The sequence below is a fragment of the Cyprinodon tularosa genome, unplaced genomic scaffold (assembly GCF_016077235.1).
Source record: "Cyprinodon tularosa strain WSP-4 unplaced genomic scaffold, ASM1607723v1 ctg634, whole genome shotgun sequence".
NCBI lineage: Eukaryota > Metazoa > Chordata > Actinopteri > Cyprinodontiformes > Cyprinodontidae > Cyprinodon > Cyprinodon tularosa.
The window spans coordinates 758,656-783,079 of NW_024039379.1; the positions used below are offsets into that span (position 1 = coordinate 758,656).

A 24,424-nucleotide genomic window follows, 5' to 3' on the forward strand; every position below is an offset into this window, starting at 1 on the left:
TAAAACCTTTGAGAAGTTGTCACTTTTTGTTTCTCTTCAGCTTTAACAGAATGTCTTCACTGGATTAGGGACCTGTACAGCTCAGGATCATCTGCTGGAAAGGACATGACTTTAAAGGAGCAGGAAGAGCTCATTGCACTGGAACAAGATCCTGGTTTAAAGCAAAAATGAGCTCTTCTTCCTTTGGACAGTGTGGAGTCAGAATGTTGAGGTATGTTTTCAGTCACAGGCTTCAAAGAAAGGTCACAAGAGCTAAGAATGGGTTCCCTCAGCGTCCCTTATGGCATGAACAGGGGGACGGGAAGATGGCTGTTGTGAGATGTTCCATCTGGCTAGTGAAATATATATTAACCTGACACGAAATGTCCTTGGTGTGGTGGGGATGTGTGTGTTGGGAGTTGTTGTATAAACGTGTGTACTGAACTTGCCCCAGTTAGAGCTTTTTCTCTCCGTCTGCAGACGTAAAAATAAATATGAGTCCTTCCTGCAATAATTGCCTCTGTATGTTTTTTCCGACTGCACAAGAGTTTTTGGTCATCTGTTGCCAAGCTGTTCCTAATCGTGGCCAACAAAACTATTTTGACAATGCCCCACATCTATGTGAGCTGAACCTCTCAAGCTCGACTGCTATAAAAGCTAAAAGCAGATGAGTCTGAGAACTGTCTGCCGTTATTGTCAGGATATCCCTTCAATGTTCATTGAAACAGGCCCAGGTTTCACACTGAGTACGTATAAATACATTTAGAAACCATATTATTAACTATATAATATGTAGTGTGTTAGAGTAGCCTAATAAACTAGCCTTTTAACTGTCCACATTGTCCACTATCTTGCCTGAGGTCTTTGTTTTTCTTCCTGCATTGTGCATGTTTACTTTATGGTCTATTGCAGCCAGATAGTTTGTTGGCAGTGTCTCAGTCTTCACACTCATTATCTAAACCTGAGAGCATTTTATGTAGAGGATGCCATGTTATGTAGCTCTCTTGAGATGATACTGCAGCAGGTAATGGAGTCCCAGTACCCACAGGACTCTGTATTGGGAGATGTTCAGCCTGTGCTGCAACATTAATTCATTCATTAATATCTGTCACAATTTCTTTTCACAAAGCTTTATGTGAAAGATGAATCAGTCTTGGAGGAATTTTCTATTTCTTCATTTGTCTCTAATGCTTCAGTTTGTGGATGAAGAGATTTACTCCTTTGGGAATCTTTGCAAATTTATTAGATTTTGGTCGTGGGCAAGACCCTGTCTGGATGGAGTAAAGAGTGGGTAACAATAGAGAAGCTGCAGAGATGTCTGTTAAACTACGACTCTGCTTCCTGGTCTGGTCTCCGAATCAGACCAGGCTTTTTAAAGTAATACCAATTTATAAAAGTGGAAATAAATAGGAATACTAAAATTATAGACCAAAATCATTACTTACACAATTTTAAGCATAATAGAAAAACAGTTTGTTGCTAGATTAAATAATAGTATTAATAAATACAATATATTAAGTAATAGCCAGTACAGATTTCGATCTAATCACTCTACTGCACAAGCAGTTGATTTGTTAGAAGAAATTTCAATAGATGAAAAAAACAATATTTTCTAAGTATATTTGTCTGTTTCAAAATGTTTTGTATACATGAATCATAAAGTATTACTGGGAAATTTATACAAATATTTATAAATATTGTAGATGAGGGATACCTATAATGGATCACATTTAAAATATTTCTTTTTAAAGAAAAAAAAAGTTATAAGTGGAAGTGGATACAGAGATTATAGAAATACAATATTTATACAGTTAAATTCTATATAAATACTGTACATGAATGACTTCATAGGATATAATATTTTCAAATGTATATTTGAGGCACATGAAAAAATTCCAGCAAGCAATATTCAAGTTTTTCCAAAAGAGAAAGTAAGTATAACTTTAATGGAACATATATTTTCAAAAATACTAGACTTTAGAATAATGATTATGAAGAGATCAATGGGAGTCAACACATGGTCCCTACCAGTGACGTGCGGTGAGGTTCATAGCTGGTGAGGCACTGACGTCATCAGAATCAGATTTGCAAATAGATGCATAGATTGACAGCAGTTTACAGGTTATGTTTCACTTCTGCATCCTTACACATACAAACTGTAGCTCACAAAACACACATTTCCTTAAAAAACAAAACAAAATAAATGTTATTACTGTCTTACCTTTACTTATAAATGAATAGAAGTCCTCCTTATCTTCCTTCAGTTTTAAAAGTCTCTCTGTCTCAATGGAGATCACTGCCAGGGAAGAAAGCCTTCCTTGATCCGTCCTGTTCCTGCCTTATGTTTTCAGTCTCTTGAGCACCCCCTGCCATGAGGCAAGAGAACTGCCTGCCTCACCTCGAACTTGTTCTCTGCCGTTTATAATCGCTCATTACACGAAACACGTTACACAAACACAGTTGGTGACAAAAAGCTCTGTACATTATATACATAAGCCAAATTATTAGAAATAAGTTCACATATTACATTTGTTTAAACCATTTTATTGACGCCGTACAGCAACATGCTCTCTCCGCTTTGCAGCCAGCGCAGAGCCAGGGGTTGCGCAATCCAAGGTGAGGCAGAGCTCGCTGCTGCCTCACCGGCATCGCTTCCAAGCATTTGAATGGGAAAATAAGAAAATTCAGCGATTTTGAACAAATAAAAATCGAAATTGGTGAAGCTACATGAAAAATGAATATTTTTTAGTACAAACCACCGGATGAATATAACAATTTAAATTACTTTATGATTATATATTTTCTTTCTTTCCATGATGGCTGGTGAGGCACTGCCTCACCTGCCTCCCCTGACCGCACGTCACTGGTCCCTACATATAACTATGATGAGAATGTGTATGTGTGAGAGGGAATGCTGTGGTGGGGGTCTACTGTTTCTGTCAGATTGACAAAGAAGGAAGGGAAAAAGATGCCTTCTCAAACTTTTAATTCAATCTTCTTTGCATCTCCTGACTCTCCTGGATGATTGTAGCTCAGGTCCAACTCTTTCAGATGGGAGGGGTTGGATCTCAGAGCTGAGGCCAGAGAAGCACAGCCTTCCTCTGAGATCAGACAGCCTGACAACCTGCAGACACACAGTTTAACACATGAATGGAACAGGAGAATGTTAAGGTAGAACCAAAGTTATGCACATAACATTTTAGGGAAAACCCCCCCAAAACACAAGCTGAACTGAGCAATAAAATGCAACGCTGTGTTTATGTTGTTCTATATTTAATAAAAATGCCATTTAAACTGATTAATCCAGACTAGAACCTGACTGGACAAACTGACAAGCATTTTACAAAAGAGGCTGGCTTTAAGCTTTCTTCAAACTGGACCTAAAATACCAAAGATACACTAGTGGTCGCTGTAGAAACAGTATTATGGTCTTCAGGTTTTTTCACCTCACTGATGGATTTAATGGATGAAGTCCATGATCAGCTGCATATAGTTTATTAAGTATCAAGGGCAGGAAGAGCCATACTACTGAGAACAAACCATCAGTATGAAGCATGAAGCACAGACTTGGAGCTAAGCGAGGGCAAAGACGTGATACTGCACAGCTGGAACAAACGGAGTTACTACGGGTTCTGTGATCATGCAGAATGTGCAGCACTGCAGGCTAGGTGGGCGGTGTGACCAAACAGGAAACAGCGGCATGGCTGATACTATGGAAGCTCATTGGTAGAATTCTCTTATGACAGAAGAAGGCCTCGATTCACACCATCGTCATCCGGAAGGGGGAACATTCATTTACAAAACCGAATTCATACAGCTGTCTTAAATACTTCATACATTCAGCGCTATGTCCTAACATCTGTAATTTCCCCCAACCTTCAATCCATTGTGGGCGGCATTTATAGGCTCCACATCGCACTGTGTGGATGCACGTGCACGACTGGACGCTCTTCCTGGAAATCTCTTAGCTCATGACCTGATTGTGTGCGAGTCAGCCAGTAAGAACCCTGTTTTTGCCACGATTCGTACGTGACTCCCAGCTTGTAGACTCTCTGTTTACATGTTGCATTCTCTGTGTTGCTAAGTGAGCATAAGGTCAGAAACAGGACTACATAACGCAGTACAACTGCTTCCATATTTGGCAAGCCAGCCAGATATTTATATTCTACAGCATTAGAGACTTTATTATTGCTAAGACTTATACTTGAACTTCAAGATGTACTGTTTTGTTGCTAAGTAAGTATAGGGCCATGTTGTAGGATACATTCTGATTCTGATTTCTAATTCTGATATAAGACAATAAAACTGCTTCTACAATACTGCTTAGCAGATTACAGCACAATGATGCATTTTAAACATCTGACAGACTTCTGACAGAACATTTTTATTTAGTCTCTTTGTCAACAAAAACTCAGACCCATAAGTCATCATTTTTTCATCATCAAAGATCCATCTTTAGCTTCACAGTTCTCGTTATCTTCATGAATAAAGGAAAGTCAACAAAATAATTTGGTCATTGTTGATGAAGCACTGGTCAGAAATCTGGTTTTAATATAATAGAGATCATTTACCTGAGAGTTTCTAGTTTGCAGTTTGGATTCTTCAATCCAGCAGATAGAAGCTTCACTCCTGAATCCTGCAGGTTGTTGTTATTCAGGTCCAGTTCTCTGAGACTGGAGGACTGGGAGCTGAGAACTGAGGATAGAGCTGCACAGCTTTTATCTGAGAGGTTACAACCACTCAGTCTGAGGGGACAGGGAGAAATATTTGTTATTTAACAATTAGTCCAAAAATTGGAAACACTGTTGAAAGTGTCTAACTTTATATGTCCCCATGTTCCCTATTGTGATCTGTTTAGTAAAATTAAACTAAAACAACATAAATCCACATTTACTGCAGCATTCAAAGATTTCTCACTATGAACAATAAATGCAGTAACAATCAGTGTCCTTACAGAGCTTTGTTGGAGGCTTTAACCACTGGCAGCAGCCTCAGGAGAACCTCCTCTGAAGCTGAGAACTTCTTCAGGTCAAACACATCCAGATTTTCTCCAGATGAGAATAAAATAAAGACCAGAGCTGACCACTGAGCAGGAGACAGTTTATCTGTGGAGATAGTTCCAGAACTCAGATACTGTTGGATCTCCTGGACCAGAGAACGATCCTTCAGTTCATTCAGACAGTGGAACAGATTGATGCTTTTCTCTGCAGAAACATTCTCACTGATCTTCTTCTTGATGTACTGAAGTGTTTCCTGATTGGTCTGGGAGCTACTTCCTGTCTCTGTCAGCAGACCTTTTAGGAGACTCTGATTGGTCTGCAGTGAAAGTCCCAGAAGGAAGCGGAGGAACAAGTCCAGGTGTCCATTTGGACTCTGTAAGGCCTGGTCTACAGCTACCTGGTGAAGAGAGTTTAGTTTAGGTTTCTGAAAGAGTGAAGAGTGCTGAAAGGTCTTTTGTATTTTTCCCATCAGGTTGATTCCAGAGTTGATGAAGGTCAGATGAACATGAAGAGCAGCCAGAAACTCCTGAACACTCAGATGGACGAAGCAGAACACCTTCTCCTGGTACAGCCCTCTCTCCTCTCTAAAGATCTGTGTGAACACTCCTGAGTAAACTGAGGCTGCTGTGATATCGATGCCACACTCTGTCAGGTCTGATTCATAGAAGATCAGCTTTCCTTTCTTTAACTGATCAAAAGCCAGTTTTCCCAGAGACTCGATCATCTTCCTGCTCTCTGGACTCCAGTGTTGATCTGTTTCAGCTCCTCCATCATACTTGACCTTCTTCACTTTGGTCTGAACCACCAGGAAGTGGATGTACATCTCAGTCAGGGTGCTGGGCAGCTCTCCTCCCTCTCTGGTCTTCAACACTTCCTCCAGAACCGTAGCAGTGATCCAACAGAACACTGGGATGTGACACATGATGTGGAGACTTCTAGATGTCTTCATGTGAGAGATGATCCTGCCTGCCTGCTGCTCATCTGTGAATCTCTTCCTGAAGTACTCCTCCTTCCTAGGGTCAGTGAACCCTCTGACCTCTGTCACCATGCCAACACAGTGAGGAGGGATCTGATTGGCTGCTGCAGGTCGTGTGGTTATCCAGAGGAGAGCAGAGGGAAGCAGTTTCCCCCTGATGAGGTTTATCAGCAGAACATCCACTGAGGTGGACTCTGTAACATCAGTCAGGATCTCCTTGTTGGTGAAGTCCAGAGGAAGTCGACTCTCATCCAGACCATCCAAGATGATCAGAACCTGGAAGTCTTCAAAGCTGCTGATTCCTTTGGTTTCAGGGAAGAAGTGATGAACAAGTTCCACCAAGCTGAACTTTTTCTCTTTCAGCACATTCAGCTCTCTGAAGGTGAATGGAAATATGAACTGGATGTTCTGGTGGGCTTTGCCTTCAGCCCAGTCCAGAGTGAACTTCTGGGTTAAGACTGTTTTCCCAATGCCAGCCACTCCCTGTGTCATCACTGCTCTGATTGGTTCATCTCTTCCAGGTGGGACTTTAAAAATGTCTTCTGGTCTGATTATTGTTTCTGGTCTGTTTGGTTTCCTGGATGCTGCTTCAATCTGTCTGACCTCATGTTCATCATTGACCTCTCCAGTTCCTCCCTCTGTGATGTAGAGCTCTGTGTAGATCTGGTTCAGAGGGGTTGGACTTCCTGCTTTAGCGATTCCCTCAAACACAGACTGGAACTTCTTCTTCAGACCAGATTTAAGTTCATGTTGACAAAATGCAGCATGAAGTTCTAAATAAAAAAATAAAAAAAACCTATTGAGGGAACAAAATTATCTTCTGAAGATTTGTTCGAATAAATGTGATTTAATTTTCATAAATCAAGAAATCTGTGATTTATCCCTCAGGTTAAATCCTTGTAATAATCCTCTTACTGCTCTTTAGACGGTCAGCCAGCTCATCCTCCTTCATCCTCCTCAGGAAGTTCACTGTGATCTTCATCAGTGCTTCTCTGCTGCTCTTCCTCATCTCTTCATCCTCTCCTTCAAACACCTTATCATCATCTCTGTGATGCTCTAGGCATTCTGGACCATCTGGACTCAGAATCTTCTGGATATATTTTAGCTCGTTCTTCACAAAAGTGACAATGTTTTTCTCCAGCAACTGAAACTGAAAGATTTATGATGAAAACATTAGACTGAAATCATGGAGTCAAACATCAGATCCATGTTGGACAGACTGACTGTCTGTTTCACCTTGAAGGCCGCACCATTCCCTGCAGGATAGTGTTTGTAGACCAGACATAGCTTCTTCCCATAACAAACCAGATTCTTTCTCAAGGTTTATTCATAACATGTTACTGTTTAACCAAAGTGTCTGTAATTTGTTTTGACTCTGACTACTTTCCATTATAGTTAGTAAAGGGGGAACGAACGCTGCTCTAGCAGAACAGAGCAGAATGCTGTGCCATAAGGGCTGTATGATGAACTGTTCTCTCTTTGCAAAAATATGAAAAAATGTGCCGACTGAGTGAAATCCATCGATCTCCGTTTATTTAACTAGGATGAATAGTTGAATACTATTTTCCTACTACACAACGCCAGAGATGGCAAAAGTACTCACTTTCCGTACTTGAGTAAAAGTACAGATACTTATGTTAAAAAATACTCTGGTAAAAGTGGAAGTACTGATTAAACTTCTTTACTCAAGTAAAAGTAACAAAGTACAGGCTTGTAAATTTACTTAAAGTATAAAAGTAAAAGTAGAAACCACTTTTTTCATGCCGTTGCCTACATTTTAAATGGATGTCTGCCAATAGGACTAGATCTCCGTTGTGTTCATTTTCAATCATCTCGTCGTCCATGCTACTATGCTAACGCCACCGCCACCAAGCTACAATGATTTGCCGCCAATGAATACCGCCGAATCTGTCGATTCATCTTGTAGTGGTGCGTCAAATGCAACGTAGATTCCCATCCAATTAGATTGAATTTGGTATTGATGAGGTGAAAAATAATAACGGTAACTCCATTGAAACGATTCAAAACTAAAGTAACGAGACAATTTTTTAAAATGTAAGGAGTAGAAAGTACAGATATTTGTGTAAAAATGTAAGGAGTGGAAGTAAAAAGTTGCCATAAAAATAAGTAGTAAAGTAAAGTAAAAATATCAGAAAAATCTACTTGAGTAACGAAGTATTTGTACTTTGTTACTTCCCATCTCTGATGATGAATATAGTATAGTAACACACACAGGTGTGTAACTACTACTGCTTTTAAAAAGTTATAATGAATATAGTATAGTAACACACACAACTCACAAATCAACTCACAAATCAGAGAACTAAGTGAGGACAGACACCAAGAGGTACAGCTCCAGTTGAAGTAATTAGCATGGACTACATTGAGCTCACCCCAAGTGGACAGTACAAGTACTGCCTAGTCCTAGTAAACAATTTTTCTAAATGGGTAGAAATTGTTTCCACAAAACATGCCAATGCACTGACAGTAGCAAAAGTGTTGTATAAACATATCATACCCGAGCATGGTATCCAAAAAAAAATCTTACAAAGTGATAATGGAACACATTTTGTAAATTAAGTGGTATCACTAATGTCTAAACATTTAAACATAAACTTTGAAACATCACTGTTCCTACAATCCACAGAGTGCAGGATTGGTGGAACGAGCTAATGGAGAGGTTAAGAACAGATTGAGAAAATTCATGGCAGAAACAGGAAAGCCATGGTCAGAGTGTTTGCATTTAGTAAAATTACTCATGAGGATTACTCCCATATCTGATGGTTTGACCCCTTTTGAAATAGAATTAGTTTTGTTCTACCCTTATGAAAAGGAAAACAATGGGCAGAAGAGAAAGAAAAAGAACATTGACCCATTAATTAAGTGAATTCTGAACGTGTTCAAATACGGAACTGTTCAAAGAACATGTAATCTGCCCAGAGCTCCTTTTTGTTTCCCCACAGGAAGGCCTGAAGCCTGGAGACCGAGAGCTGATTAAAATCATCAAAGGGAAGAGTTGGGAAGCTCCGAGGTAGGAGGGACCCTACATGGTGCAACTAGCAGCTCCAACCGCTGTGAAGATCCAAGAGGGAGACACTTGGATCCACCAGAGTCATTGTAGGCTGATTAAAAACTTTCCACAGTGAGAAGCCCAATTACCTTCACAGGAACCCCATAACTAAGGTGGGGGATCTGTGGTGAAGTCCAGCTTCAAAGGGGTTTGGTTTTTTTAGGGCCACTCATCTCAACGCTGGTGAAGGAAACAACCTAACCCAGTCCATTAGAGTCCTAGTTAATGGGTGTTTCATTGGAAGAGCTGATGAAGATGGGAAAACTAATGACGTTCATCTGCCTGGTGGTGACCGTTGGACTGGTGTTCCTAGGGACTCAAACTGACTGTCTGAAATAAAGGAAGAGCAGGATGATTTTTGATGGATCCACAGAACGTCATACATACGGTACAATATGTGGTGGCAACATGCCAAACATGTTGCTGAAGATTTGAACAAAACAGACTGTTATGTTTGTACTTATATGCCTACTTCTACCATGCCTACAATCAATGATTCAGAAAATGATAGGATCCACTCTAATCCAATATTCAGCTATCACTTATGCTCAACTCCGCCGAGATGCTGATGAAGATAATGATGATGATGAAGCTGTGTAATCTTTTACAGGGATAATGATCGCCTCCTCGGGAGGGGTCGAGTAGGAATTTTTCTCTATTGGAGAGTTTTTGCCTACTCAAGGGACAGATTATTTTTAAACTTTTTACATTCTTAATAAATTTTACCTTTTTGCTTGAATTTTCCTTTTAATATTGTTGTGTTTTGCATATTAAACTTTGATTACTGAATTCCCTATCTGCAATGCATTCATGATGTATGTAGTGAAAATCTTTTTAGAAGTGCTATATGCTGATGTTTTTTATGTATAAGAGGGGGGAAATGTTAGAGTTACAATTATAAAATTATTGTGTGGACATAATTGATGAAAAAGCAGTTGTCCATGTGCAGACCATAAATATAGAGATCAGCCGGGCTTTTTGCTGCTGAGCAGACAGTCCCCTGAGTTCCTCTGAGTTCAGTCGGTCCGATCTGTGGAGGGACAAGGAGAAATTAGAAAGGATGGAAATATTCCTCCATAAGTTTTTACAGATGAAACCACCAAGAGTAAAAGTATAAACTTAGCATGGAAATTATAATGCCAACTCTGACCCATCTTTACAGAAATACATATTTTGGAGACAGGGAATATTGGCAACACAGATGGAGACTGAGGCTTTGCTCAAAAATGTATTGTCACTCCATAGGGATCCTTAATTAGAGAACAACTTTTTCAGATCCCAAACTGAAACAGATGCTGTCCTGTCACACAAATAACACCTGGTTCACAAACTGCTTCAATTCTAAATCAAACTCCGCACACATTTAAATGTTTCCTCACCATCATACTCCCACTTCATTGATCAACACAGTAAATCAATGTATTAAAAAAGGTATGAGGAATTCACACAAATTGCTGTAATGTGGCAATGGATGCTTTAACTATGCTGGAGACTTTGCAAACAGAATGTGAGGAAAGATATTCTTAGGGATTACCAATGCCTCCTGACCAAGGGTAATGATTGGTTATCAGCTGATAAGACTCTATATAGTATTGCTTTAGGATCTATGCAGTAAACTGGGTACAGCGTTGGAGGGATTGACCCATCGAACCCGTGTCATCCCTGTTCATTGCAAGTCCTAAAACATGAAGAGGTCAGTGAGCATAACTGATTTAGAAAAAAAAAATGAAATAAGTAGCTGGGTGCACTGTTCCAAAGAAAGCAAAAAATACACTTCTTGGCCCAAAAAACGTTGCCTCCTGGATTCAACTAAGCAAATAGGTAGAGCCTCCTGTTGGATAATTGCTACATGGGCGATTATCTTTCAGCTGGCAACAAGTTATTTAACCCAAACTGGTTCAATGACTTGCTTCTCATTTCCTAAACAACCATGTGGAAAGACACATCCCGTGGTCGTAGAAAAGATGTTAGTCTGTTTGAGAAGGGTCAAATCATTGGCATGCATCAAGCAGAGAAAACATCTAAAGAGATTGCAGAAACTACTAAAACTGGGTTAAGAACTGTCCAACGCATTATTAAAAACTGGAAGGATAGTGGGGACCCATCATCTTCAAGGAAGAAATGTGGCCGGGAAAAAATCCTGAATGATCATGATCGGTGATCACTTAAACGTGTGGTGAGATCAAATCGAAGAAAAACAACAGTAGAACTCAGGGCTATGTTTAATACTGAAAGTAAGAGCATTTCCACGCGCTCAATGCGAAGGGAACTCAAAGGATTGGGACTGAACGGCTGTGTAGCTGTAAGAAAACCCTAATCAGTGAGGCTAACTGGAAAAAAGGCTTCAATTTGCTAGGGAGCATAAAGATTGGACTGTGGAGCAATGGAAGAAGGTCATGTGGTCTGATGAGTCCAGCTTGTTCCAGAGTGATGGGCCAATCAGGGTAAGAAGAGAGGTAGGTGAAGTGATGCACCCACCATGCCTAGTGCCTACTGTACAAGCCTGTGGGGGCGGGGTTATGATCTGGGGTTGCTGCAGTTGGTCAGGTCTAGGTTCAGCAACAGGATGTGCTCAAAGAATGAGGTTAACTGACTCCCTGAATATACTGAATGACCAGGTTATTCCATCAATGGACTTTTTCTTCCCTGATGGCACAGGCATATTCCAAGATGACAATACCAGGATTCATCAGGCTCAAATAGTGAAAGACTGGTTCAGGGAGCATGACTCATCATTTTCACACATGGATTGGCCCCCACAGAGTCCAGACCTCAACCCCATTGAGAATCTTTGGGATGTGCTAGAGAGGGCTTTGCTCAGCGGTCAGACTCTACCATCATCAATGCAAGATCTTGGTGAAAAATTAATGCAACACTGGATGGAAATAAATCTTTTGACATTGCGGAAGCTTATCGAAACAATGCCACAGAGAATGCGTGCCGTAATCAAAGCTAAAGGCGGTCCAACAAAGTATTAGAGTGAATGACGTTTTTTTTGGTGGCAACTTTTTTTTTGGCCAGGCAGTGTATTCAAAGCTGCATTTGGCATTGGGTATTAGTCTGGCTGCCTCCATGCATTCACCAAGTTGGCCAAAATCCAATCTTTCTATGAGCAGTTTTTGTGGGCACAGAACATTTGGAACAGATGTGATGATGCAACATGTAGATATGGCTGTTACATTTTATATGGCGTGCAGTTGAGTCCGAGTACAATATCATGCAGCAGAGCTCTGCATATCTCAAAGATCACTTACTGTATTAAGCAAACTAGATCATGCATATGTGATTTAGAGCAAAACATATGAAAATAGCAAAAGTTGGAAATCTGCCTTTGACATGCCCACATTTAGCCAGCAGGTTCTGGCTAAATGTGGGACTTTGACTGGTTCTGGAGAACATCCAACACATATTCCAACACATATTCCTTCACAATCTGTTGGGCCTGTCATTTAAATTCCATATCAAAGAGGTTTCTAGAATTTCCTTCTTTCATCTGAGGAACATTGCAAAAAGTAGAAATCTCCTGTCCAGGGGTGATGCTGAGAAACTAGTCCATGCATTTGTTACTTCAAGGCTGGACTATTGTAATTCTTTACTATCAGGAAGTCCACAAACTGTAGTTAAAAGCCTTCAGCTGATCCAAAATGCTGCAGCCAGAGTTCTGATGAAAATGAAAAAGAGAGATCATATCTCTCCTATCCTGGCTTCTCTTCATTGGCTTCCTGTTAAATCCAGAATAGAATTTAAAATCCTCCTTCTCACATATAAAGCCTTAAATGGCCAAGCTCCATCTGATATCAGAGATCTGATTGTTCCTTATGTTCCTAACAGAGCACTTCGCTCTCAATCTGCAGGTTTACTAGTGGTTCCTAGAATTTCTAAAAGTAGAATGGGAGGCAGATCTTTTAGTTATCAGGCTCCTCTCCTGTGGAACCAACTACCAGTTTTAGTCCGTGAGGCAGACACCCTGTCTACTTTTAAGGCTAGGCTTAAAACTTTCCTTTTTGATAAAGCTTCTAGTTAGAGTGGCTCAGGTTATCCTGATCTATTTCTATAGTTACGCTGCTATAGACTTAGACTGCTGGAGGACATAGGGACCACGTCTCATCATTCAGCTTCATTCATTCTGCTGATCTGGTGAACTGTAAAGTGCCTTGAGATGACATGTGTTGTGAATTGGCGCTATTTAAATAAACTATATTGAATTTAATTGAACTGAACCTAGTTATTTGGTTATAGAGCTCAGCATAGGTTAAACACATGCTGGAGCATAAACAATTCTAGACTGACTCTGTTTCCATGCTTACAGCAGTTAGATTGAGCTCACCTCTTTGAGGATGAAGGTCCAGAAGTCTTAAAATCAAAAGGATGACCCATTGACTTGTTGCTTTTCAAGGACAAACAGCTGGACTTTGGTTCTAGTTCATGTTACAGTTTCTTTCTTTTGGGATTCCTAAGAGAAGAAAACCAATTAAAATATCCTCTGACCAGCTTTGCTTTAAAAAAAATATTACCAACGAGAGCTGTGAGAAAACAGAATTAGATCATAAACTTAATGTTCTAAATGATTTATGTAACAATTTATCCAGTTATTATCCTCCAACATGTTCCTGATCATTAATCCCCATAAGTATTTTGCAGCCTTGTTTAATGAGCAGAAAGAACAGTTTCTGAGAGGAGGTGGTTTGAAATGACAGAGGACAGTTTGCTGATCTTAGTGCTGATCTCTGACAAGTAGAATAATCCTGATAATTTTTCGCTCTGACTAAGAGGATGTTGTAGAGCTTTGTGAAGTTTTATTCTACATTCACAAGGCATGTGATTTCAGCAGCAAAACATCTTCTGCTGATTCTATTTTGATGCTTGTAGAGAATAAGGTCAGACACATCAGACAGTTTCAGGTGAGTGATCATAGCGCTCTGCTTCAGCAGCACTGTGTCTGTCTCCCTGCCAGCTCCCAGATCAGCTTCTCTGATTGGTTGATGATAATAAGAAGAGCTGATTCTGTTGCTCTAGAAATGCTGCAGGATCTTTAGATGTACCTTAATGCTTGTCAACCATAGACTTTGCATATTAAGTTGCTGTTCTGTTGCTCAGAGCTTGTTAGGTGTGAACGTAGCATTAGAGTTGTGTTTGTAATATACTGAGGTGGAACTAAAGCAGATTCATTACTGAGTCCACCATCGCGTTTATTCTAGATGCCTTTTCAGTAATGAAAGGGAAGCAGTTGTATCCATGCTGATCCTAACTCATACTGTTCTCAATTAGAACTAGAATCTCCAATTAAATTCCTTTTGTGAGTCATGGTTCTCTTCATATATTTACATAATATTCATTTTATTTAAATAGGGAACTGAACCTGTTTGATTTAAGATTATTTTTAGGAAGTAGTGGCCGTAATTTTCTTATTTTTTTGAAAGTAGAAGGAGAGGAAATGGATGCAGAGAAAGGGGGAAGACATGCTCAAAGTTCACCAAGCTGGGATTTAAACCTGTGGCAGCTACGTCGACAACGAAACCGTTGCAAACTCAACCCCTACACCATGCCAGTTGTTGATCAGCAGCCAGAGTTTTAACTAGGATTAAACTGCAATATCTGTAATTTATTTCAGATCCAACTGCATGATTCAATTGGATTGACTCTTTTTCTGTGTTTAAACTGGATGTTTTTCGAAAGTGTCTTCAGACGACATCTGTTGTGAATCGGAGTCAGAGCTTTACAGATAAAGTGGTTAGACCAAGGCTCTTTAAGTAGCTCAATAGGCTCCTCAGTGCTAGACTGAATATAATTTCTGACACACTAATGAGAAACAGACATTGTTTCAGACATTTGTGACATTGTGAATTGGCGCTATATAAATAAACTGAATTGAATTGACATTGTTCCACTAATCTTCTCCTCTTCTCCCCATTATCTATTGTTCTATTGGTGTGACCTTGGTTTCCAGAACAACCTCAGTCTAATTAATCCTTTCATTTTGTTCCTTTCATGAGTCCAGAGGAAAGCTGCTGAAAAAATGCAGGAATGTATTGGAAATTTGTGAATTTCTCACATCCAGAGCAGAGATAGGCAGATATTGAGTTTTTAGGGCCGATGCCAGTATGGGTTATGTTGACATTAGTCTAACAGATCCCAGATATCCTCTGGAGATCAATTTGGGCTGATCCTTTAGGCAGATACTTGTTCCACTTCCTCCATTTAGATGATGATAAAAAGTGTAAAAATGTCTCAATTTAAACAAAAAGAAATGTGTATTTACACATCAAGCAAGATGTTAACAATCAATACCATAAAGAGGGAGCAGCAATACATGTGCCTTATGCTATTTCATGATATGGTTGCTGAATGCACTAATAAATAAGCAAAAACATGCATGTATTTGCAGATTCCAAAGCAATAATAATAATATCTGCCAGAATTATCGCCTGGCTGAAGTATCAATCTATCTCTAATCTAGAAGTTGATTGAATTTTTAACATCAAGAAGCTAAAAACTGAGAATCAATAAAGTTGCTAGCTATAGGAAACTTTCTGCTACATTAGAACTGATTCTATTGAGACCCATTAGAGACCCAGTCAGTATCAGAATAGAGGGAACAGCTGGTTCTGTTGATCTGGGTCAATGTAAAGGTTCTTCCATCAATGTCTGATCAGCTGTCCTTATTTCTAGGATGAAGAAAGTTGAACACATGTTGGTCCAGGAAATGTGGTAAAAGTTGGTGAGTTTTTCTAGATGGTTTCTGCTGGAACCCAGAGCTCTGACTAACTGGTTGGTTTCACTCAGCTGGTTCTGCTGCTGGTCAGAACCCACTGGTACCGTACTGAGCTGGTTCTGTTCAGTCTGGATGAAGAACCACTGAGGAACAGCAGCAGCTTCATGACCAGGTCTGTTTGGCCTGATATAGTAAACGCTGTGTGAAAAGGACTGAGGACAGTAGGAGATGAAGATCTCACCTCTGAGCTTCATCTTCCTCACTCTGAGTGGTTTTAGAGGGAGGGGCTCCGTCCTCTCTGTCCTCACACTGATCCATGCTGCTGAATCCACATCAGCTCACTCACCTTCTACCTGCAGAGGAAACACAGATCATTGATCTGAACATCAGCTCTGATAAATCATTAATGTTGGAAAAAGATCAGCTGCTGCTCTGATTGGCATGAGGCCACCTGTCAACCAATCCTACAGGATCTTCAGCAATTGACTCATCAGCTAATGCAATTTGCCCCAAAGTAAAACAGACATCTTTTCAAACTGCCTGTGGTTTCAAGTGTACTTAAAGGGAAATTATATGCCAGCGGAAGGAAAACAATTCAGATGTGCATCACCTGTAATCATAGCATATTTTATATTCTTGTAATAAAACAGTAAAAGAAGGCAGGGAAACCTATTTTCCAAATATAATCATTAAGAGCAGAGGAAGCTATGGTTTTTGGTGGCTCCTAAACTTTGCAACTTCTTTCTTCTGACTCTTTAAATCAGCAGATTCAATAGTGTACTTTACTTCAAGCTAGTTTTATTTTATCTTATGGATATTGTGCATCTTTTAATTAATCTTTCTTTATATAGTATCTTTAAAGATTAAAATCACATGGAGCTCAACAAACCAGGTGTTATCACTGAAAAAATCAAAATCTAGATAAGTCATTTTTTCTTAAAATAAGTGCATTTTTTCTTGGATTGAGGAGATAAAAGAAACATTTTGCCAATGGAACAAGACAATTTACACCTAAAATTAGAAAACGCAATTGCATTGTCTTATTTCAAGTGCATCTAAATATCTTATTTTAAGAGTAAAATTGCTCATTCCATTGGCAAACCATCTCATTTACCTGCTCAAATTGAGGGTAAATACACTTAATTTAAGACATTTTTTACTCATTTTTAGATCGTTTTTGCAGTGTACTTACTACATACCAACCAGATTACTGACTGGATGACGTTATTTAGCTCTAATATAGGAAAAGAAATATAATTTCAAATTCTCCCTATTTTGCACATATGGTCAGATATGTAAGACATAAATATTAACATCCCTTTAAGAGGGGATCATCCTGAAACTGTGACTTTTAGCAGCAGTTTAGCAGGTTTATTTAACTAATCATAATTATATATCTATTCTCAATAATAGGACAATGTTTTATTCTGTTTTCTTTTAATATTTAAAAAGTATTGTGGATCCATATTTTTCATTGGCCTATTTGTGAGATAAAATGTTTTGAGTGTGCCTGCCTGACTAATTCCATTCTATTCAGTTTATTTCTATAGCTCCAATTCACATCATGTCATCTCAGGTCACTTTCCAGTTCACCAGATCATCCAGTCAGATTGATTCAAAGTTTTCTATCTAAGGAAAACCAGCTGATTGCATCGACTCATTGACTCTTCAGCAATCCCTCACACTAAGCATGCTTGTAGCGACAGTGGAGAGGAAAAACTCCCTTTGAACAGGAAGAAACCTCCAGCAGAACCAGGCTCAGTGTGAGCGGCCATCTGCTGAGGCCCACTGGGGTTCAAGGAGACAGAAGCAGACATAGAAAAAGAAGCATAGATACAAAAGGCAACTGTCAACCAGCTCCACAGGCGGCCCCGTCCAGGAAACACACAGCCAGGCAGACGAGCTCCGAGCCAGCTTCCATGTCAGAGGATGAAGAGAGCACATCCAGTTAGTCACAGTCAGAGAAACAGGTCTACACTGGAAAACAGGCCCAGCTCCAACATCTAGAAACAAAGGTGTTGATGGCAGCAGCACAGCTGATATTTCTCTCCAGGATGGAGTCACAGCCGAACAGGAACAGACCAGATGAAGCTACTATGAGAAAAAGCAGAGAGAGCAGAACGTTAGAGATTGAACTAACAGATTCTGCAGAGTGGGAGAATAGAGATAGAATGAAGCAGAATGATGAAAAAGGGGTCCCTATGTCCTCCAGCAGTCTAAGCCTATAGCAGCAGAACTATAGAGATAGATCAGGATAACCTGAGCCACTCTAACTAGAAGCTTTATCAAAAAGGAAAGTTTTAAGCCTAGCCTTAAAAGTAGACAGGGTGTCTGCCTCACGGACTAAAACTGGTAGTTGGTTCCACAGGAGAGGAGCCTGAGAACTAAAAGATCTGCCTCCCATTCTACTTTTAGAAATTCTAGGAACCACTAGTAAACCTGCAGATTGAGAGCGAAGTGCTCTGTTAGGAACATAAGGAACAATCAGATCTCTGATATCAGATGGAGCTTGGCCATTTAAGGCTTTATATGTGAGAAGGAGGATTTTAAATTCTATTCTTGATTTAACAGGAAGCCAATGAAGAGAAGCCAGGATAGGAGAGATATGATCTCTCTTTTTCATTTTCATCAGAACTCTGGCTGCAGCATTTTGGATCAGCTGAAGGCTTTTAACTACAGTTTGTGGACTTCCTGATAGTAAAGAATTACAATAGTCCAGCCTTGAAGTAACAAATGCATGGACTAGTTTCTCAGCATCAAATATTGTATAGCCACCATTCTATATTGTTTAAGGTAGGGGGACATAAAGCAGTTGCCTCCCCACTCTAGACAATGGTGAAGGGAAGGTCATGAGGGATAAGAATAGGTTTACATAGCCTCCTTCATGCCGTGAACAGTGAGAAAAAGTTCTTTAGTGCAGAGGGTGGGTGTTTTCAATGGGAGAGAGAGAGTGTGTGTTGGGATTCTGTAAAGTATAAAAGTATGTACTGAGGATGCCTAAGCCAGAGCTGTTTCTCTCCATCTGAGGATGTTAAATTAATTTGAACCTATTTCTTATAAGAAATGCCTCTGCCTCAGTTTCCAAAGTCCACGGTATGTTGCTTGTTTTTTTTAATGAATAATTGATAAATTATTCTACTGCTAAATTGTAAACCTAAAATATACAATTGTTAGTGAAACAGAATACTTCACTTTGAAGGATTTGGGACAATAAATAAAATTATTATCAGAACTCCAAAAACAAAAAAGCTCTTAAAAATATTTTACTTATTGCATGCACTTTTTACTCTTTGCATGTTTTTGTTTATTTAACGCACCTGGTTGTCTGTTTGCGAAGGTTTTAATGGGTTTTTTTCTAAAACCCATTAAATCCTTTAATATTTTTCTTAATCTTTGGGGAAAAGAACTAAAAACTTTTCTACTATCAGTCGACCAAATGGAGTCATGGAGAAACATTTCTAGTCTCTCTGATTCAATGCTAGGAACTATTATATTCTACAATCATGAAAAATCTAGTTGATTAAGAAGAGAATTTTTTAATAATCTGACTAAATTCAACGCATACTAATAGTGACGTATTATATAACATTTTGAATTAGCAGGATATTGCTGGGAGCTGGCGTCTCTGATTTTAATGGCAGAGAGCAGGGCTCAACACTAAGAAATAGAATGATGTGGGTTTGTTCAATATAGAAAACAAAATTATCTGCTTTTTATTACGTCGGTTGATTCAAGTTCATCAACATTCTAATAATCCCCCAGATTTTTCTTCAGACAACAGAGAGATGAAAGTAAACTTTATGCTAAAATAAAAACTGAACTTGTTCTCCAAACTTGAGACAATAGAAAAAACAGACAGGAAAAAAATAAACAAAGTTCTAGTTGGAAATAAAGCAAACTTACAGTTTTATCAAAGTTGAAGAACAACATCTGAGGAGCAGACTGAGGCCAAACTGAACAAGACTGCAAGCCTGAACACACCTTAATAGGTAAATCAGAAGTAACCAACTGGGACTTTGCATAACGACTGACGTCACAGCTAACTTAGTTGGTTCTTCTTTCAGAACTAAAATCAAGTCAGCGGGAAACCTGCTCTGAAAATTGGGACAGTTTGATAAAATCCTTGTGAGAATGAAGAGACATTCTGAAGAAAATGTTTCATGATGGCATCATGAGGAGATGTGAGCCCAGGGAACAGAGCTGCTTGTTGTTGTTTGCTGCAGTAACTGGGCGGACTGGCTAGACCAGTGGTTCCCTACCCTGTTCCTATGGTACCCCTCCTGTCCTGCATGTTTTAGGTGTTTCCTTGTTGCATCGCACCAGAAAATAACGGATGAATAACAGCCTTCTGCAGCACTTGATTGCAGAGGAGGAGCTGGCTCGGAGCTCGTCTGCCTGGCTGTGTGTTTCCTGGACGGGGCCGCCTGTGGAGCTGGTTGACAGTTGCCTTTTGTATCTATGCTTCTTTTTCTATGTCTGCTTCTGTCTCCTTGAACCCCAGTGGGCCTCAGCAGATGGCCGCTCACACTGAGCCTGGTTCTGCTGGAGGTTTCTTCCTGTTCAAAGGGAGTTTTTCCTCTCCACTGTCGCTACAAGCATGCTTAGTGTGAGGGATTGCTGAAGAGTCAATGAGTCGATGCAATCAGCTGGTTTTCCTTAGATAGAAAACTTTGAATCAATCTGACTGGATGATCTGGTTGAATTGTCTCTATAAAGCGCACATTATGGAAACACAATTTTTCACATTTGTTGTGAATTGGTGCTATAGAAATAAACTGAATTGAATTTAAATGAGGGGTGCCAAGATCACATTATATTAATACAGGAAGTGATCAGTCTGAGTGAAATTATCCTGAATTTGAGCTTTTTTTTTTAATTAGGGCAATGCACATTTATCAACATGTCAGCCTAAAGCATTAATGTAAACATGCCAGATAAAAACAATGAACATTAATCAAGAGGCTACAGGAGAGAACAGAGTGGAATCAAACAGATAAGATGCCACTAACAGAACATCACAATAAAATGAGGTTAAAAGGCTGAGGAAAACAGATCAATTCACCTGTGAACATGTGAACTGGTAAGTTTTATACCAATGTTTCAAGGAGATTTTAAAACTTATGTAGGCTGCAAAGCCCCTAGCTTTTAAAATGATGAAAGACCTGAAATGCAGCCCTGAGTATACAGAAATACCTAAATGTCTTTTCAACTTAAATACAACTTTGTATTTTTTCTGTTGAAGTTCGTTCAGACTTTTTGCTTTACATGATCAATGATCCTGTTAGGATAATTATCATTGATGATGTATGAGTTTATTACACCTTAATATTAGCTGCCTGTTGCGTTTTAGAACTGATGACAGTTCCTCAGTCCGGCTATATACAGCTCTAATCTTCATTCTGTCTGTGGGAAAGATTTGAAAATGGAACAAGAGCGGCGTCCTTCAGCTAAGACCAAAGGGTAATATTTTGATAAGGCTGGAGCCAAGGATGTCTCTGTTAGATTCAAAATATTGTGAGTTCATATTTCACATAGGACAAAAATGAATCTGAAGCACAAAAGGATTTTTTTAACAGAGCTTTTCCTGCAGGAATGAGAAAGACTGCTGCTCACATCCCAGCACCATTCTGCCCCCCAACAGAACAGCAGAGTCTTTTATTCACAGAGCAGAAACAGATGGGTGGGTTTTATGACCCTAGAATGACCAACTGGCTGAGAGGCAGGTCATAAAAGTTTATGACTCTGTAAATGCCTTCTGACTGAAAGCAAGTCTAGAATAAACCTCCTGATTGAATCACGGGACAGAATGTAGCATCTTATTTCTTCAATGTTTCATATGCACACACATTAATTTTATAATTGTCATTCAATAACCCTAACATTCCCCCCTGTTGGGCATATTAAACATCAGCATTTTTCAATTCATATTGTATTCATAAAAGTAGGAATATGAGTACAAACATAACAGTCTGTTTTGTTCAAATCTTCAGCAACGCGCTTGGAATGCTGCCACCACATTTTGGCACTGTAGGATGACTTGCTGTGGATCCATCAAAGACCATTCTGTTCCTCCTTTGTTTCTGGCAGTCAGTTTGAGTCTCTAGGAACACCGGTCCAACGGTCATCACCAGGCAGCAAAACCACTTTGGTTTTTCCCATCTTCACCAGTCCCTCCAAGGAAACACCCACTAACCGGACTCTAAAAGACTGGGTTAGGTTGGTTTCTTCACCAGCGTTGAGACGAGTGGTCCTAAAAAACCAAACCCCTTTGAAGCTGGACTTCACCACAGATCCGTACCTTAGTTATGGGGTTCCTGTGAAGGTAACTGGGCTTCTTGCTGAGGAAAATCTTTAATCAGCTTACAATGACTCTGGTGGATTCAAGTCTCTGTTTCCTGGATATCTTCACAGTGGTGGGGGTTGTTGGTTGCACAATGTAGGATCCTTCCCACCTCGGAGCTTTCCAATTCTTCCTTTTGATGATTTTAATCAGCACTCGGTCTCCAGGCTTCAGGCCTTCCTGTGGGGAAACAAAAGGAGCACTAGGCAGATTACATGTTTTCCGAACAGTTTTGTCGCTGAACAGCTTCAGCATCCACTTAGTTAGCGGGTCAATGTCATCTTTTTATTTTTCTGCCCATGGCTGTCCTTCCCATAAAGGTAGAACAAAAGGTCTCCCATTCAATATTTCAAAAGAGGCCAAACCATCAGATGTTGGAATAATCCTCATCAGTAATTTTACCAAGTGCAAACACTCTGGCCATGGCTTTTCTGTTTCTGCCATGAATTTTCTCAATCTGTATTTAATTTCTCCATTAATTCTCTCCACTAATCCTGCATTCTGTGGATGGTAGGAACAGTGATGTTTTAAGGTTATGTTTAGACATTAGTGATACCACTTCATTCACAAAATGTGCTCCATTATCACTTTGTAAGATTTTTTTGGATACCATGCTCAGGTATGATACACTATATTGCCAAAAGTATTTGCTCACCCATCCAAATTATTGGAATCAGGTGTTCCAATCACTTCCATGGCCACAGGTGTATAAATTCAAGCACCTAGGCATGCAGACTGTTTTTACAAACATTTGTGAAAGAATGGGTCGCTCTCAGGAGCTCAGTGAATTCCAGCGTGGAACTGTGATAGGATGCCACCTGTGCAACAAATCCAGTCGTGAAATTTCCTCGCTCCTAAATATTCCACAGTCAACTGTCAGCTGTATTATAAGAAAATGGAAGTGTTTGGGAACGACAGCAACTCAGCCACGAAGAGGTAGGCCACGTAAACTGACGGAGCGGGGTCAGCGGATGCTGACGCGCATAGTGCGAAGAGGTCGCCAACTTTCTGCAGAGTCAATCACTACAGACCTCCAAACTTCATGTGGCCTTCAGATTAGCTCAAGAACAGTGCGCAGAGAGCTTCATGGAATGGGTTTCCATGGTCGAGCAGCTGCATCCAAGCCATACATCACCAAGTGCAATGCAAAGCGTCGGATGCGGTGGTGTAAAGCACGCCGCCACTGGACTCTAGAGCAGTGGAGACGCGTTCTCTGGAGTGACGAATCGCGCTTCTCCATCTGGCAATCTGATGGACGGGTCTGGGTTTGGCGGTTGCCAGGAGAACGGTACTTGTCTGACTGCATTGTGCCAAGTGTAAAGTTTGGTGGAGGGGGGATTATGGTGTGAGGTTGTTTTTCAGGAGCTGGGCTTGGCCCCTTAGTTCCAGTGAAAGGAACTCTGAATGCTTCAGCATACCAAGACATTTTGGACAATTCCATGCTCCCAACTTTGTGGGAACAGTTTGGAGCTGGCCCCTTCCTCTTCCAACATGACTGTGCACCAGTGCACAAAGCAAGGTCCATAAAGACATGGATGACAGAGTCTGGTGTGGATGAACTTGACTGGCCTGCACAGAGTCCTGACCTCAACCCGATAGAACACCTTTGGGATGAATTAGAGCGGAGACTGAGAGCCAGGCCTTCTCGTCCAACATCAGTGTGCGACCTCACAAATGCGCTTCTGGAAGAATGGTCAAAAATTCCCATAAACACACTCCTAAACCTTGTGGACAGCCTTCCCAGAAGAGTTGAAGCTGTTCTAGCTGCAAAGGGTGGACCGACGTCATATTGAACCCTATGGATTAGGAACGGGATGTCACTTAAGCTCATATGTGAGTCAAGGCAGGTGAGCAAATACTTTTGGCAATATAGTGTATGTTTACACAATGCTTTTGCCACTGTCAACGCATTTGCATGTTTTGTGGAAACAATTTCTACCCATTTAGAAAAATTGTTCTCTAGGACTAGGCAGTACTTGTATTGTCCACTTGGGGTCAGCTCAATGTTGTCCATGCTAATTACCTCAACTGGAGCTGTACCTCTTGGTGTCTGTCCTCACTTAGTTTTCTGATTTGCTTGTGAATTGTATTCACAACATGTGAGACATGCAAAAATTTTAAAAGCAGTAGTAGTTACACACCTGTGTGTGTGTGTGTGTGTTTCTATACTATATTCATCATAACTCCCCCCTGTTTGAGACATGCTAATGGATCAAAATAGCTGCTGGTTTTAATCAGAATCAGAATCACTGTAATAATTTCAGAGGGAAATTACTTTTGCTACATACTCAAGTTACAGTTATATATATATATATATATAAATACATCCAACTGAACAATATAATGA

At 40.0% G+C, this 24,424-nt stretch overlaps 1 protein-coding gene across 1 annotated transcript in view; it reads right to left on the reverse strand.

The window, feature by feature from the left end:
- Positions 1 to 2,955: 2,955 nt before the first annotated feature.
- LOC119798756 overlaps positions 2,956 to 24,424 on the reverse strand; it is a 41,253-nt gene continuing 19,784 nt past the window's right edge. The window contains exons 9-15 of the mRNA XM_038308362.1: positions 16,084 to 16,090; positions 15,842 to 15,935; positions 9,977 to 10,055; positions 6,871 to 7,105; positions 4,934 to 6,728; positions 4,551 to 4,724; positions 2,956 to 3,103 (exon numbers count right to left, since the gene is read on the reverse strand). Of these exons, the coding sequence (XP_038164290.1) occupies positions 2,956 to 3,103; positions 4,551 to 4,724; positions 4,934 to 6,728; positions 6,871 to 7,105; positions 9,977 to 10,055; positions 15,842 to 15,935; positions 16,084 to 16,090 (2,532 nt within the window). The remainder of the gene's footprint in view (positions 3,104 to 4,550; positions 4,725 to 4,933; positions 6,729 to 6,870; positions 7,106 to 9,976; positions 10,056 to 15,841; positions 15,936 to 16,083; positions 16,091 to 24,424) is intronic.